Here is an 18,293-nt window from a genome sequence, read left to right as displayed (position 1 = left end):
TTATTACAGTGGTTATTACAATGGTTATTACAATGGTTATTACAGTGGTTATTACAGTGGTTATTACAATGGTTATTACAATGGTTATTACAGTGGTTATTACAATGGTTATTACAGTGGTTATTACAGTGGTTATTACAGTGGTTATTACAGTGGTTATTACAATGCGCCGTGTCTGCTGATGCAGATGGTTTATGGTTCAATTCCCTCGTCTGTGTCCCGGGTTATTTAGGACTTGTTTCTTTCCTTTGGGTTTGGGAATGTGTAACGGCCACTGACCAGCAGAGGGCAGCACTGCACTGACCGCGCCCAGCCTGCCGGAAATGAGCGCGAAGAAGACTTCCGCAGCTCTGCGGCTGCGCACGTTGTAGTCAGTTGTAATGTTGCAGCACGTTAGCACGTTAGCACGTTAGCCGTCCACACGAGCCGTTTCTCCGGACAACAAGAGACCCGCATTTATCACCCCGGGCCGAGTCCGCGCCCCGCAGAGCTTCTCTCCCACAGCTGCCGCTAGCCTCCCGTGCCTCCCGTGCCTCCCGTGTGTGGACTGTCAGCTGCGGCTTGGAGCCTCCGGTTGGGGCCATGGCGATGAGACAGACCCCGCTCACCTGCTCCGGACACACGCGCCCCGTGGTGGACTTGGCCTTCAGCGGAATCACCGCCTACGGATACTTCCTCATCAGCGCCTGCAAGGGTAAGAGCCGGTGTGCCCGGTGTGTGCCCGGTGTGTGCCCGGTGTGTGCCCGGTGCGTGCCCGGTGCGTGCCCGGTGTTGCGTGCCCGGTGTTGTGTGCCCGGTGTTGTGTGCCCGGTGGTGTGTGCCCGGTGGTGTGTGCCCGGTGGTGGTGTGTGCCCGGTGGTGGTGTGTGCCCGGTGGTGGTGTGTGCCCGGTGTTGTGTGCCCGGTGTTGTGTGCCCGGTGGTGTGCCCGGTCACAGCGGGACAGGTCTGAGCTGGCTTTATCCTCACTGTTTTTGATGAAGTGATTCTGTCAAGGCCTGAGCAGAATAATCTGCAGTGACACTCGCAGTGACACTCGCAGTGACACTCGCAGTGACACTCGCAGTGACACTCGCAGTGAGGGCGGGTCAGTCTGACCTTTGCCCTTCTGTGGGTGTGACTGAGGTGACGGTTGTTCACAGATGGAAAGCCCATGCTGCGTCAGGGAGACACGGGCGACTGGATCGGGACGTTCCTGGGACACAAAGGTGCAGTTTGGGGCGCCACGCTGAACACGGACGCCACCAAAGCAGCCACGGCCGCCGCAGACTTCACAGCGTGAGTACTGCCCCCTGACCACCCCGCTCCCCCCTGACCACCCCGCTCCCCCCTGACCACCCCGCTCCCCCCTGACCACCCCGCTCCCCCCTGACCACCCCGCTCCCCCCTGACCACCCCGGTCGCTCCTCCCGCTCCGTCGCTCATGCTGCTGTTGTTTTCCAGGAAGGTCTGGGACGCTGTGAGCGGAGACGAGGTGCTGACTCTGGCTCACAAACACATCGTGAAGACGGTCAGCTTCACTCAGGTCAGCCTCACACTGCTCCTCACACTGCTCCTCACACTGCTGCTCCTCACACTGCTCCTCACACTGCTGCTCCTCACACTGCTGCTCCTCACACTGCTGCTCCTCACACTGCTGCTCCTCACACTGCTGCTCCTCACACTAGTGCTCCTCACACTGCTGCTCCTCACTGCTCCTCACACTGCTGCTCCTCACACTGCTCCTCACACTGCTGCTCCTCACACTGCTCCTCACACTGCTGCTCCTCACTGCTCCTCACACTGCTGCTCCTCACACTGCTGCTCCTCACACTGCTGCTCCTCACACTGCTCCTCACACTGCTGCTCCTCACACTGCTCCTCACACTGCTGCTCCTCACACTGCTGCTCCTCACACTGCTGCTCCTCACACTGCTGCTCCTCACACTGCTGCTCCTCACACTAGTGCTCCTCACACTGCTGCTCCTCACACTAGTGCTCCTCACACTGCTGCTCCTCACTGCTCCTCACACTGCTGCTCCTCACACTGCTGCTCCTCACTGCTCCTCACACTGCTGCTCCTCACACTGCTCCTCACACTGCTGCTCCTCACACTGCTCCTCACACTGCTGCTCCTCACTGCTCCTCACACTGCTGCTCCTCACACTGCTGCTCCTCACACTGCTCCTCACACTGCTGCTCCTCACACTGCTGCTCCTCACTGCTCCTCACACTGCTGCTCCTCAGTTCCTCACACTGCTGTTCCTCACACTGCTGTTCCTCACACTGCTGCTCCTCACACTGCTCCTCACACTGCTCCTCACACTGCTCCTCACACTGCTGCTCCTCACACTGCTCCTCACACTGCTCCTCATACTGCTGCTCCTCACACTGCTGCTCCTCACACTGCTGCTCCTCACACTGCTCCTCACACTGCTCCTCACACTGCTGCTCCTCACTGCTCCTCACACTGCTGCTCCTCAGTTCCTCACACTGCTGCTCCTCAGTTCCTCACACTGCTGTTCCTCACACTGCTGCTCCTCACACTGCTGCTCCTCACACTGCTGCTCCTCACACTGCTGTTCCTCACACTGCTGCTCCTCACACTGCTCCTCACACTGCTCCTCACACTGCTCCTCACACTGCTGCTCCTCACACTGCTCCTCACACTGCTCCTCATACTGCTGCTCCTCACACTGCTGCTCCTCACACTGCTGCTCCTCACACTGCTCCTCACACTGCTCCTCACACTGCTGCTCCTCACTGCTCCTCACACTGCTGCTCCTCAGTTCCTCACACTGCTGCTCCTCAGTTCCTCACACTGCTGTTCCTCACACTGCTGCTCCTCACACTGCTGCTCCTCACACTGCTGCTCCTCACACTGCTGCTCCTCACACTGCTAATAAATGACCTAAAACCACGTGGACACTTAGAGCAGACTCACTTTGCACCTGTAACTGACAAAACTGTCCATTAGATCATCACAGTCTGAGTTCATCTGCAGCTGCTCCATGTGTGAGCCTCCAGATTTATAAAGTCTGTGTTTGCATCACTCACATAGTTAAAGCTTCAATCTGGAACATTTACAATGTCTTTGAAAACTGCAACTTCATAGAGGGAGGGGTCAGGGGGAGGGGCAGTGACTGAGACTGCTGTTGTCATGGAGACTGAGACTGCTGTTGTCATGGAGACTGAGACTGCTGTTGTCATGGAGACTGAGACTGCTGTTGTCATGGAGACTGAGACTGCTGTTGTCACGGTGACTGAGACTGCTGTTGTCACGGTGACAAATGACATCCTCCTGAACACTGACACGGGCAAAGCCTCAGTCTTAATTCTGTTGGATCTGATGCTGCTTTTGACACTGTCCATCATGGGACCCTCTTACAGAGACTAGAGGACAGGGTGGGACCCTCTTACAGAGACTAGAGGACAGGGTGGGACCCTCTTACAGAGACTAGAGGACAGGGTGGGACCCTCTTACAGAGACTAGAGGACTGGGTGGGACCCTCTTACAGAGACTAGAGGACAGGGTGGGACCCTCTTACAGAGACTAGAGGACAGTGTGGGACCCTCTTACAGAGACTAGAGGACAGTGTGGGACCCTCTTACAGAGACTAGAGGACAGGGTGGGACCCTCTTACAGAGACTAGAGGACTGGGTGGGACCCTCTTACAGAGACTAGAGGACAGGGTGGGACCCTCTTACAGAGACTAGAGGACTGGGTGGGCATCACTGGCCCCGCCCTAAACTGGTTAAGGTCCTTATCTGGAAGACAGGAAGTACTTTGTGTCTCAGACCACATGCCCCTGACCTGTGGTGTGCCCCAAGGGTCAGTCCTGGGACCCCTTCTGTTCAACCTCTACTCTCTCTGCTGGTGCCAGAGGGGGGCCTCCTGCTGCTGGTGCCAGAGGGGGGCCTCCTGCTGCTGGTGCCAGAGTCAGTGTGTGGAGGCAAAACAACTTTCTCCAGCTGAACTCAGACAAGACTCAAATCATGGTCTTTGTCACAGAAACAAAGAGAAAGAGTTAGTGGTCAGAGTTAGCGGTCAGTGTTAGCGGTCAGTGTTAGCGGTCAGTGTTAGCGGTCAGAGTTAGCGTCAGAGTTAGCGGTCAGTGTTAGCGGTCAGAGTTAGCGGTCAGAGTTAGCGTCACCTCCAGAATAATGGACTCAGACTTGAACTTTAACACATCAATCAACATCAGCTTTTGACCATAAACATGACAAAACAAAAATACAGCGTCTAAACCAGATTTAGAGATTTATCCATGTGTTTGTCCGACTGTAACGGCCGCTCACTGGCCTCGCCACACCAGCTGTGTCTATAGGTTGTACATATATATCTATAGGATGTACATATATATATCTATAGGTTGTACATATATATATATATATATATATATATATATATATATATATATATATATATATATATATCTATATATATATATATATATATATATATCTATATATATATATATCTATATCTATATATATATATATCTATATATATATATAGATATAGATATAGATATAGATATAGATATATATATATATATAATCTATAGGTTGTACATATCTATAGGTTGTACCTGTATCTGCCTCTAACTTTGGAGCTGTCTTTTTGAAAATATAGATATTCTGTGTGTTATTGGTGGACATAAGGATTCATCTCTCCAGATATCAACCACACATTATGTATTCATTTGCTAATTCTTAAATGTATATATTTAGCAGTACTTTGCTTTCTGCTGGAGCATATACATCAATGTAAACACAAGTCCATTCATACTTTGACCAGTACAAACCTCTAATGAGGAAGAGGAAAGTCTGTAGTTCATGTTTTATGGTCTAACTCCTTTAAATGAGTTTCTTGTAGGTTTATAATCAACAACCACCACCACCACCACAACCACCACCACAACAACCACCACCACCACAACCACCACCACAACAACCACCACCACAACAACCACCACCACAACAACCACCACCACAACAACCACCACCACAACCACCACCACCACAACCACCACCACCACCACAACAACCACCACCACAACAACCACAACAACAACCACCACAACAACAACCACAACAACCACAACAACCACCACCACAACAACCACCACCACAACCACCACCACAACAACCACCACCACAACAACCACCACCACAACAACAACCACCACCACAACCACCACAACCACCACCACCACAACCACCACCACCACAACCACAACCACCACAACAACCACCACAACAACCACCACAACAACCACAACAACAACAACCACCACCACAACGACCACCACCACAACAACCACAACAACAACCACCACAACAACCACCACCACAACCACCACAACAACAACAACCACCACAACCACCACAACAACAACCACAACAACAACCACCACAACAACAACAACCACCACAACAACCACCACAACAACCACCACAACAACCACCACAACAACCACCACAACAACCACCACAACAACCACCACAACAACCACCACAACAACCACCACAACAACCACCACAACAACCACCACAACAACAACCACAACAACAACCACAACAACCACCACCACAACCACCACAACAACAACCACCACAACCACCACCACCACAACCACCACAACAATCACCACAACAATCACCACAACAATCACCACAACAACCACCACCACAACAACCACCACCACAACAACCACCACCACAACAACCACCACCACAACAACCACCACAACAACAACAACCACCACAACAACCACCACAACAACCACAACAACAACAACAACAACCACAACAACCACCACCACAACAACCACCACCACAACCACCACCACAACAACCACCACCACAACAACCACCACCACAACAACCACCACAACAACCACCACAACAACAACAACCACAACAACAACCACCACCACAACCACCACAACCACCACCACCACAACCACCACCACCACAACCACCACCACCACAACCACCACAACAACCACCACAACAACCACCACAACAACCACAACAACAACAACCACCACCACAACAACCACAACAACAACCACCACAACAACCACCACCACAACCACCACAACAACAACAACCACCACAACCACCACAACAACAACCACAACAACAACCACCACAACAACAACAACCACCACAACAACCACCACAACAACCACCACAACAACCACCACAACAACCACCACAACAACCACCACAACAACCACCACAACAACCACCACAACAACCACCACAACAACCACCACAACAACCACCACAACAACAACCACAACAACCACCACCACAACCACCACAACAACAACCACAACAACCACCACCACAACCACCACCACCACAACCACCACAACAATCACCACAACAATCACCACAACAACCACCACCACAACAACCACCACCACAACAACCACCACCACAACAACCACCACCACAACAACCACCACAACAACCACCACAACAACCACCACAACAACCACAACAACAACCACAACCACCACCACAACCACCACCACAACAATCACCACAACAATCACCACAACAATCACCACAACAATCACCACAACAACCACCACCACAACAACCACCACCACAACAACCACCACAACAACCACCACCACAACAACCACCACCACAACAACCACCACCACAACAACCACCACCACAACAACCACCACAACAACCACAACCACCACAACAACAACAACCACAACAACAACCACCACAACAACAACAACCACAACAACAACAACCACAACAACAACCACCACAACAACAACCACCACAACAACCACCACAACCACCACAACCACCACAACAACAACCACCACAACAACCACCACCACAACAACAACCACCACCACAACCACCACCACCACAACCACCACCACAACAACCACCACCACCACAACCACCACCACAACAACAACCACCACAACAACCACCACAACAACCGCCACAACAACCGCCACAACAACCGCCACAACAACCGCCACAACAACCGCCACCGCCACAACAACCGCCACCGCCACAACAGCCGCCGCCACAACAGCCGCCGCCACAACAGCCGCCGCCACAACAGCCGCCGCCACAACAGCCGCCGCCACAACAGCCGCCGCCACAACAGCCGCCGCCACAACAGCCGCCGCCACAACAACCACCACCACAACAACCACCACCACAACAACCACCACCACAACAACCACCACCACAACAACCACCACCACAACAACCACCACCACAACAACCACCACCACAACCACCACCACCACAACCACCACCACCACAACAACCACCACCACAACAACCACCACCACAACAACCACCACCACAACAACCACAACAACAACCACCACAACAACCACCACCACAACCACAACAACAACAACCACAACAACAACCACCACAACCACCACAACAACAACCACCACAACAACCACCACAACAACCACCACAACAACCACAACAACAACAACCACCACCACAACAACCACAACAACAACCACCACAACAACCACCACCACAACCACCACAACAACAACAACCACCACAACCACCACAACAACAACCACAACAACAACCACCACCACAACCACCACAACAACAACAACCACCACAACCACCACAACAACAACAACCACCACAACCACCACAACAACAACCACAACAACAACCACCACAACAACCACCACAACAACAACCACAACAACCACCACAACAACAACCACAACAACCACCACCACAACAACCACCACCACAACCACCACCACCACAACAATCACCACAACAATCACCACAACAACCACCACAACAACCACCACAACAACCACCACAACAACCACAACAACAACCACAACCACCACCACAACCACCACCACAACAATCACCAGCCGCCGCCACAACAGCAGCCGCCACAACAGCAACCGCCACAACAGCCGCCACACATGCAAAGAGCCCACAGACTGACTCAAAAAGGCATCAGAAAATGGAAACTATTTTTTTGGTTTTGAAAAAGGCACGATTAGACCCCAGTGATTCAAACATGTAATAAAGCCGATGAAAAGGAGTGAAGGACACACGGGGGCAGACAAAATGACCGAGTGTTGTGTGTGTTGTGTGTGTGCAGGACAGCTCGTGTCTCCTGACCGGTGGGAATGACAAGCTGCTGCGTGTGTACGACCTGAGCTGTCCAGACGCCGGTAAGTCTTACTCCACACTGCCTCTGTGTTCATTTGTTTTATTCAAACTAATAATTGGCCCCTCCCCCTGTGTGCGCGGCCCCTCCCCCTGTGTGCGCGGCCCCTCCCCCTGTGTGCGCAGCCCCTCAGGAGATCGCCGGACACACCTCTGCCATCAAGAAGGCGCTGTGGTGCAACAATGACAAGCAGATCCTGTCGGCGTCGGAGGACAAAACCGTGCGGTCAGTGCCACGATACACGAGGTCTAGAACTGGACTGACCAGCCACATCTTTCCTTTTGGTTCTTGTAGGTTCTTGTAGGTTCTTGTAGGGCTGTGCTGCAGTGTTTGCCGTGATTATTAGGGACCCATAGACCTGTTGTGAGCTCATGTGACTTTAGATTGACACTGAGCAGGACATTGTAAACATTTGTTTACAAAGCAACAGAAGTGACTTATAATCCTGAGTTCATCTTTTAAATGTCTTTAAATCCAAGTTGAAAAACATTTGCACATTATTGCTGCCGACTCCAATGCTCTCATTTCTTGTTGGTCTTTTTCTGGGTTTTTGTTGGTCAAAGGTCATGTTTACTGCTGGTTTAAAGCGAGCGCACAGGAAGTCTCCAAAAACATGAAGGTCGTTTTATCTGGTTCGATACATTTTAAAATAGAGTTGATCCTTATTTTAGAAATCATTTATACAGAGGAATTGGTTTACAGCAATACTTCTTTTCTCAAAATATTGGTTATGGGCCCATGTTTCCCCATCGATGTGGGCCTAAAATGACCCTCTGACCAGCACCAGTTCAAACACTGGCCTTCAGCCGGAGCGGTCACTTAACGCTTATGTAAAGGGAGCTTTTCTGTCGTTTTTGATGTTTGCGGGTTCGGGTCTGCCCATAACGCCCATATCGCCATAGCAACGGGTCTGAACTGTGCACAACACGGCTGAACGCTGGAAAGCCGCTAACGTTAGCCGCTAACGTACAGCCGCACAAATACTGCAGCCGCACAAATACTGCAGCCGCACAAATACTGCAGCCGCACAAATACTGCAGTAGCACAAATACTGCAGCCGCACAAATACTGCAGCCGCACAAATACTGCAGCCGCACAAATACTGCAGTAGCACAAATACTGCAGTAGCACAAATACTGCAGCAGCACAAATACTGCAGCCGCACAAATACTGCAGTAGCACAGTGGTTTGGGGTCTTACACTCGGGCGTTGTCTCCCTTCAGGCTCTGGGACCGCGGCTCCATGGACGAAGTGAAGACGCTGACCTTTGACACATCGGTCAGCAGTATGGAGTATGTGGCAGACGGAGAGGTCGTGGTCATCACCTACGGCAAGACCATCGCCTTCTACAACGCGCTCAGGTCTCTGCTCCCTTCACTTACACAACTACACCCTTCACTTACACGACTGCACCCTTCACTTACACGACTGCACCCTTCACTTACACGACTGCACCCTTCACTTACACGACTGCACCCTTCACTCACACGACTGCACCCTTCACTCACACGACTGCACCCTTCACTTACACGACTGCACCCTTCACTCACACGACTGCACCCTTCACTTACACGACTGCACCCTTCACTTACACGACTGCACCCTTCACTTACACGACTGCACCCTTCACTTACACGACTGCACCCTTCACTCACACGACTGCACCCTTCACTTACACGACTGCACCCTTCACTTACACGACTGCACCCTTCACTTACACGACTGCACCCTTCACTTACACGACTGCACCCTTCACTCACACGACTGCACCCTTCACTCACACGACTGCACCCTTCACTTACACGACTGCACCCTTCACTTACACGACTGCACCCTTCACTTACACGACTGCACCCTTCACTTACACGACTGCACCCTTCACTTACACGACTGCACCCTTCACTTACACGACTGCACCCTTCACTTACACGACTGCACCCTTCACTTACACGACTACACCCTTCACTTACACGACTGCACCCTTCACTTACACGACTGCACCCTTCACTTACACGACTGCACCCTTCACTTACACGACTGCACCCTTCACTTACACGACTACACCACACTCTTGTGTGTCTCAGTCGTTTCAGAAGAAGACACTGCTTTAGGGCGTTGAGGAGGAGTGGAGTCTGAGGAGGAGGAGTGGAGTCTGAGGAGGAGGAGTGGAGTCTGAGGAGGAGGAGGAGTGGAGTCTGAGGAGGAGGAGGAGTGGAGTCTGAGGAGGAGGAGGAGTGGAGTCTGAGGAGGAGGAGGAGTGGAGTCTGAGGAGGAGGAGGAGTGGAGTCTGAGGAGGAGGAGGAGTGGAGTCTGAGGAGGAGGAGGAGTGGAGTCTGAGGAGGAGGAGTGGAGTCTGAGGAGGAGGAGGAGTGGAGTCTGAGGAGGAGGAGTGGAGTCTGAGGAGGAGTGGAGTCTGAGGAGGAGTGGAGTCTGAGGAGGAGTGGAGTCTGAGGAGGAGTGGAGTCTGAGGAGGAGGAGGAGTGGAGTCTGAGGAGGAGGAGTCTGAGGAGGAGGAGGAGTGGAGTCTGAGGAGGAGGAGTCTGAGGAGGAGGAGTCTGAGGAGGAGGAGGAGTGGAGTCTGAGGAGGAGGAGTCTGAGGAGGAGGAGTCTGAGGGGGAGGAGTCTGAGGGGGAGGAGTCTGAGGGGGAGGAGTCTGAGGGGGAGGAGTCTGAGGGGGAGGAGTCTGAGGGGGAGGAGTCTGAGGGGGAGGAGTCTGAGGAGGAGTGGAGTCTGAGGAGGAGGAGGAGTGGAGTCTGAGGAGGAGGAGGAGTGGAGTCTGAGGAGGAGGAGGAGTGGAGTCTGAGGAGGAGGAGGAGTGGAGTCTGAGGAGGAGGAGTGGAGTCTGAGGGGGAGGAGTCTGAGGGGGAGGAGTCTGAGGGGGAGGAGTCTGAGGAGGAGGAGTGGAGTCTGAGGAGGAGGAGGAGTGGAGTCTGAGGAGGAGGGGAGGAGTCTGAGGGGGAGGAGTCTGAGGAGGAGTCTGAGGAGGAGGAGTGGAGTCTGAGGAGGAGGGGAGGAGTCTGAGGAGGAGTCTGAGGAGGAGGAGTCTGAGGAGGAGGAGGAGGAGGAGGAGGAGTCTGAGGAGGAGGAGGAGGAGGAGGAGTCTGAGGAGGAGGAGGAGTCTGAGGAGGAGGAGTCTGAAAGTATGAGATGTCTTATGACATCACATTCTAGATCATAAATACAAACAGTGCAATGTCAAAATCATAAGATGAAATAATGTTGCAGGTTTGTGTTTGTCACAGTCTGGAGCTGATCAAAAGTGTGGAGGCTCCCGCCCCCATCAACTCCGCCTCGCTCCACCCAGAGAAGGACTTCTTTGTGGCAGGTGGAGAAGACTTCAAACTCTACAAGTTTGACTACAGCACCAAGGAGGAGTTAGGTAAGGGACACGAGGGACCTGACGGAGGGACATGACTGGGGACATGAGGGACCTGACGGAGGGACATGAGGGACATGACTGGGGACATGAGGGACATGACTGGGGACATGAGGGACCTGACGGAGGGACCTGACGGAGGACATGAAGGACCTGACGGAGGACATGAAGGACCTGACGGAGGACATGAGGGACCTGACGGAGGGACATGAGGGACCTGACGGAGGGACATGACTGGGGACATGAGGGACCTGACTGGGGACATGAGGGACCTGACGGAGGACATGAGGGACCTGACGGAGGGACCTGACGGAGGGACATAACGGAGGACATGAGGGACCTGACGGAGGGACATGACTGGGGACATGACTGGGGACATGAGGGACATGACTGGGGACATGACTGGGGACATGAGGGACCTGACGGAGGGACCTGACGGAGGACATGAGGGACCTGACGGAGGGACATGAGGGACCTGACGGAGGGACATGAGGGACCTGACGGAGGGACATGAGGGACCTGACGGAGGGACATGACTGGGGACATGAGGGACCTGACGGAGGACATGAGGGACCTGACGGAGGACATGAGGGACCTGACGGAGGGACATGAGGGACCTGACGGAGGGACATAACGGAGGGACATAACGGAGGGACATGAGGGACCTGACGGAGGGACATAACGGAGGACATGAGGGACCTGACGGAGGGACCTGACGGAGGACATGAGGGACCTGACGGAGGGACATAACGGAGGACATGAGGGACATAACGGAGGACATGAGGGACCTGACGGAGGGACATGACTGGGGACATGACTGGGGACATGAGGGACATGACTGGGGACATGAGGGACATGACTGGGGACATGAGGGACCTGACGGAGGGACCTGACGGAGGACATGAGGGACCTGACGGAGGGACATGACTGGGGACATGAGGGACCTGACGGAGGACATGAGGGACCTGACGGAGGACATGAGGGACCTGACGGAGGACATGAGGGACCTGACGGAGGGACATAACGGAGGGACATAACGGAGGGACATAACGGAGGGACATAACGGAGGGACATAACGGAGGGACATGAGGGACCTGACGGAGGGACATGACGGAGGACATGAGGGACCTGACGGAGGGACCTGACGGAGGACATGAGGGACCTGACGGAGGGACATAACGGAGGACATGAGGGACCTGACTGAGGACATGAGGGACCTGACTGAGGACATGAGGGACCTGACGGAGGACACGAGGAAGGGACACGAGGGACCTGACGGAGGGGACATGATGGAGGGACACGAGGGACCTGACGGAGGGACTCAAGGGACCTGACGGAGGGACATGACGGAGAGACACGAGGGACCTGACGGAGAGACACGAGGGACCTGACGGAGGGACACGAGGGACCTGACGGAGGGACACGAGGGACCTGACGGAGGGACACGAGGGACCCCTGTGGCGGGCTGATGTTCTGACCCCTGTGGCGGGCTGATGTTCTGACCCCTGTGGCGGGCTGACCTCTGTGTTGCAGAATCGTACAAGGGTCACTTCGGGCCGGTGCACTGCGTCCGCTTCAGTCCGGACGGGGAGCTGTACGCCAGCGGCTCAGAGGACGGGACACTGCGGCTGTGGCAGACGGCAGTGGGGAAGACGTACGGCCTGTGGAAGTGTGTGCTGCCCGGTGAGAAGGATGTGTACTACTGAGTGTGTGTGCTGCCCGGTGAGAAGGATGTGTACTACTGAGTGTGTGTGCTGCCCGGTGAGAAGGATGTGTACTACTGATTGTGTGTGCCGCCCGGTGAGAAGGATGTGTACTACTGAGTGTGTGTGCCGCCCGGTGAGAAGGATGTGTACTACTGAGTGTGTGTGCCGCCCGGTGAGAAGGATGTGTACTACTGAGTGTGTGTGCCGCCCGGTGAGAAGGATGTGTACTACTGAGTGTGTGCTGCCCGGTGAGAAGGATGTGTACTACTGAGTGTGTGTGCTGCCCGGTGAGAAGGATGTGTACTACTGAGTGTGTGTGCCGCCCGGTGAGAAGGATGTGTACTACTGAGTGTGTGTGCTGCCCGGTGAGAAGGATGTGTACTACTGAGTGTGTGTGCTGCCCGGTGAGAAGGATGTGTACTACTGAGTGTGTGTGCTGCCCGGTGAGAAGGATGTGTACTACTGAGTGTGTGCTGCCCGGTGAGAAGGATGTGTACTACTGAGTGTGTGTGCTGCCCGGTGAGAAGGATGTGTACTACTGAGTGTGTGTGCTGCCCGGTGAGAAGGATGTGTACTACTGAGTGTGTGTGCTGCCCGGTGAGAAGGATGTGTACTACTGAGTGTGTGTGCTGCCCGGTGAGAAGGATGTGTACTACTGAGTGTGTGTGCTGCCCGGTGAGAAGGATGTGTACTACTGAGTGTGTGTGCTGCCCGGTGAGAAGGATGTGTACTACTGAGTGTGTGTTCTGCCCGGTGAGAAGGATGTGTACTACTGAGTGTGTGTGCTGCCCGGTGAGAAGGATGTGTACTACTGATTGTGTGTGCCGCCCGGTGAGAAGGATGTGTACTACTGAGTGTGTGTGCCGCCCGGTGAGAAGGATGTGTACTACTGAGTGTGTGTGCCGCCCGGTGAGAAGGATGTGTACTACTGAGTGTGTGTGCCGCCCGGTGAGAAGGATGTGTACTACTGAGTGTGTGCTGCCCGGTGAGAAGGATGTGTACTACTGAGTGTGTGTGCTGCCCGGTGAGAAGGATGTGTACTACTGAGTGTGTGTGCCGCCCGGTGAGAAGGATGTGTACTACTGAGTGTGTGTGCTGCCCGGTGAGAAGGATGTGTACTACTGAGTGTGTGTGCTGCCCGGTGAGAAGGATGTGTACTACTGAGTGTGTGTGCTGCCCGGTGAGAAGGATGTGTACTACTGAGTGTGTGCTGCCCGGTGAGAAGGATGTGTACTACTGAGTGTGTGTGCTGCCCGGTGAGAAGGATGTGTACTACTGAGTGTGTGTGCTGCCCGGTGAGAAGGATGTGTACTACTGAGTGTGTGTGCTGCCCGGTGAGAAGGATGTGTACTACTGAGTGTGTGTGCTGCCCGGTGAGAAGGATGTGTACATGTGGATGTGAAGGATGTGTAGCGCCACATAGTGAGACTAAAGAGCCACATAGTGAGACTAAAGAGAGCCACATAGTGAGACTAAAGAGCCACATAGTGAGACTAAAGAGCCACATAGTGAGACTAAAGAGCCACATAGTGAGACTAAAGAGCCACTTAGTGAGACTAAAGAGAGCCACATAGTGAGACTAAAGAGCCACATAGTGAGACTAAAGAGAGCCACATAGTGAGACTAAAGAGAGCCACATAGTGAGACTAAAGAGAGCCACATAGTGAGACTAAAGAGCCACATAGTGAGACTAAAGAGCCACATAGTGAGACTAAAGAGCCACATAGTGAGACTAAAGAGCCACATAGTGAGACTAAAGAGCCACATAGTGAGACTAAAGAGCCACATAGTGAGACTAAAGAGCCACATAGTGAGACTAAAGAGCCACATAGTGAGACTAAAGAGCCACATAGTGAGACTAAAGAGAGCCACATAGTGAGACTAAAGAGCCACATAGTGAGACTAAAGAGCCACATAGTGAGACTAAAGAGCCACATAGTGAGACTAAAGAGCCACATAGTGAGACTAAAGAGCCACATAGTGAGACTAAAGAGCCACATAGTGAGACTAAAGAGCCACATAGTGAGACTAAAGAGCCACATAGTGAGACTAAAGAGCCACATAGTGAGACTAAAGAGCCACATAGTGAGACTAAAGAGCCACATAGTGAGACTAAAGAGAGCCACATAGTGAGACTAAAGAGCCACATAGTGAGACTAAAGAGAGCCACATAGTGAGACTAAAGAGAGCCACATAGTGAGACTAAAGAGCCACATAGTGAGACTAAAGAGCCACATAGTGAGACTAAAGAGCCACATAGTGAGACTAAAGAGCCACATAGTGAGACTAAAGAGCCACATAGTGAGACTAAAGAGCCACATAGTGAGACTAAAGAGCCACATAGTGAGACTAAAGAGAGCCACATAGTGAGACTAAAGAGCCACATAGTGAGACTAAAGAGCCACTGCACCAGAGGCTTTCTCAGCGTCAGACACTAGAGTTCAGGACCACAGAGCGTCGTGCAGCTTCATCTTAAAGACACAAAGCACTGGATCAAAGACAGTCAGCTTGGTTAACTCACGTACACGGTCATGGACTTAAGTACCTAAACCTGACCCTAAACCTGACCCTAAACCTGACCCTGATCTCAGGATGTCCCGACGTAGAACCCGGCTTTATAGGTTTAGGGGGACACGTGTTACACTCGTGTTTCACTCGTGTTCGTCTGACGACCTGTGTTTTCTGCAGAGGACCTGGGAGCGGACAACACTGAACAGATTTACCCCACACCACCCCCAGAGATCAAAGCCTGAAGACGCCTGCGCTGAAGGCCCCGAGGGGACAGGAGGAGGCCTCAGGAGGAGGCGACAGGAGGAGGCGACAGGAGGAGGGCTCGTCCTGCGGCGGGGAGCGGTCAAGCTGTGGTCCGTGGCCTGCGCTCGAGGAGAACACGCACATGTCCAGTCTCGGCCTCTGAACGTGCCTCTTTAGCTTTTAGTTTATTTCTGAGCTGGACCAATGTCTGTCACGCCGAGGACGCTGGAGGGGCCTGTAGGAGCCTGTAGGGGCCTGTAGGGGCCTGTAGGAGCCTGTAGGGGCCTGTAGGAGCCTGTAGGAGCCTGTAGGAGCCTGTAGGAGCCTGTAGGGGCCTGTAGGAGCCTGTAGGAGCCTGTAGGGGCCTGTAGGGGCCTGTAGGGGCCTGTAGGGGCCTGTAGGAGCCTGTAGGGGCCTGTAGGAGCCTGTAGGGGCCTGTAGGAGCCTGTAGGGGCCTGTAGGGGCCTGTAGGAGCCTGTAGGAGCCTGTAGGAGCCTGTAGGGGCCTGTAGGAGCCTGTAGGAGCCTGTAGGAGCCTGTAGGGGCCTGTAGGAGCCTGTAGGAGCCTGTAGGGGCCTGTAGGAGCCTGTAGGGGCCTGTAGGAGCCTGTAGGGGCCTGTAGGGGCCTGTAGGGGCCTGTAGGAGCCTGTAGGGGCCTGTAGGAGCCTGTAGGGGCCTGTAGGAGCCTCTGCTGCTGCGTTACTTTAAGTTCTTTGCTTTGAGTGTTTGCTGCTCGAATGTGTCGAGTGGTTTTGTCATGAATCGATGGCTCCGCCTCGAGGCCCTTGGATTTTGTCTTTTTTGTTGATGGATGAATAAAGTGGAGGATGTTTGGTGAAAGTGTTCCATGTTTCGCTCTTTGACTTTATAAGTTTTCAGAAAGTTCACGTGAGGAAATGTGTCGAGTTTAAAGATGTTTCACTGCAATTTGCTGGTCAGTGACCTCCAAGTGAAGAAGGTGCTGTCGGGCCCTCTGCAGGAGAAGGGGCCCTCTGCAGGAGAAGGGGCCCTCTGCAGGAGAAGGGGGCCTCTGCAGGAGAAGGGGGCCTCTGCAGGAGAAGGGGCCCTCTGCAGGAGAAGGGGGCCTCTGCAGGAGAAGGGGGCCTCTGCAGGAGAAGGGGCCCTCTGCAGGAGAAGGGGCCCTCTGCAGGAGAAGGGGGCCTCTGCAGGAGAAGGGGCCCTCTGCAAGAGAAGGGGCCCTCTGCAAGAGAAGGGGCCCTCTGCAGGAGAAAGGGGCCCTCTGCAGGAGAAGGGGGCCTCTGCAGGAGAAGGGGGCCTCTGCAGGAGAAGGGGCCCTCTGCAAGAGAAGGGGCCCTCTGCAAGAGAAGGGGCCCTCTGCAAGAGAAGGGGCCCTCTGCAGGAGAAAGGGGCCCTCTGCAGGAGAAAGGGGCCCTCTGCAAGAGAAGGGGCCCTCTGCAGGAGAAGGGGGCCTCTGCAAGAGAAGGGGCCCTCTGCAGGAGAAGGGGGCCTCTGCAGGAGAAGGGGCCCATGATTTCCTCTTGTTTGAACAGCAGCAGGTCAGGTACGTCCAAACTACGGCCTGGGGGCCAAATGCGGCTCTTGGACCCATTTTTCTTGCTTCCTACTAAATTGGTCCAAACAACAAAAAGTCATTTTCACTGTAAAATTTTAAAAATTCAAGCATTTTGACGTCTCTAGAGCCTCAACGTTACAAGTCACAAAAGTGTCACAACATTTCGAATAATTCACTTTGTCATTCGATATTATCGGGTTCGTGTCTCTGCTCTAGAAGTTTCACCCTCAGAGGTTTAGACTCTCCACATGTACCAGCCACAAGTGAAGCCCCGGCCACAAGTGAAGCCCCGGCCACAAGTGAAGCCCCGGCCACAAGTGAAGCCTCCGGCCACAAGTGAAGCCTCCGGCCACAAGTGAAGCCTCCGGCCACAAGTGAAGCCCCGGCCACAAGTGAAGCCTCCGGCCACAAGTGAAGCCCCGGCCACAAGTGAAGCCTCCGGCCACAAGTGAAGCCTCCGGCCACAAGTGAAGCCTCCGGCCACAAGTGAAGCCCCGGCCACAAGTGAAGCCTCCGGCCACAAGTGAAGCCCCGGCCACAAGTGAAGCCCCGGCCACAAGTGAAGCCTCCGGCCACAAGTGAAGCCTCCGGCCACAAGTGAAGCCTCCGGCCACAAGTGAAGCCCCGGCCACAAGTGAAGCCTCCGGCCACAAGTGAAGCCCCGGCCACAAGTGAAGCCTCCGGCCACAAGTGAAGCCCCGGCCACAAGTGAGGCCT

At 53.7% G+C, this 18,293-nt stretch overlaps 2 protein-coding genes across 2 annotated transcripts; both read left to right on the top strand.

Annotated features, from left to right (window-relative positions):
* The first annotated feature begins 421 nt into the window (after positions 1-421).
* Positions 422-16,415, top strand: strap (serine/threonine kinase receptor associated protein). The gene is made up of 9 exons (XM_072454698.1): positions 422-694; positions 1,141-1,276; positions 1,442-1,523; positions 8,139-8,211; positions 8,333-8,432; positions 9,431-9,568; positions 11,450-11,586; positions 13,117-13,266; positions 15,978-16,415. The coding sequence occupies exons 1-9, from the start codon at positions 583-585 to the stop codon at positions 16,040-16,042; spliced, it is 993 nt and encodes a 330-aa protein (XP_072310799.1). The 5' UTR covers positions 422-582; the 3' UTR covers positions 16,043-16,415.
* Positions 4,698-8,047, top strand: LOC140367372 (uncharacterized). Its single transcript, XM_072453828.1, has 3 exons — positions 4,698-4,747; positions 4,857-7,159; positions 8,028-8,047. Exons 1-3 carry the CDS (start codon positions 4,698-4,700, stop codon positions 8,045-8,047), a joined length of 2,373 nt encoding a protein of 790 aa, XP_072309929.1.
* Positions 16,416-18,293: the final 1,878 nt, after the last annotated feature.

Source organism: Eucyclogobius newberryi, unplaced genomic scaffold, assembly GCF_026437365.1.
Source record: "Eucyclogobius newberryi isolate DKJ021-1_F unplaced genomic scaffold, fEucNew1.0.hap1 SCAF_2, whole genome shotgun sequence".
NCBI lineage: Eukaryota > Metazoa > Chordata > Actinopteri > Gobiiformes > Gobiidae > Eucyclogobius > Eucyclogobius newberryi.
This window is presented reverse-complemented; position numbering and strand designations above follow the sequence as displayed.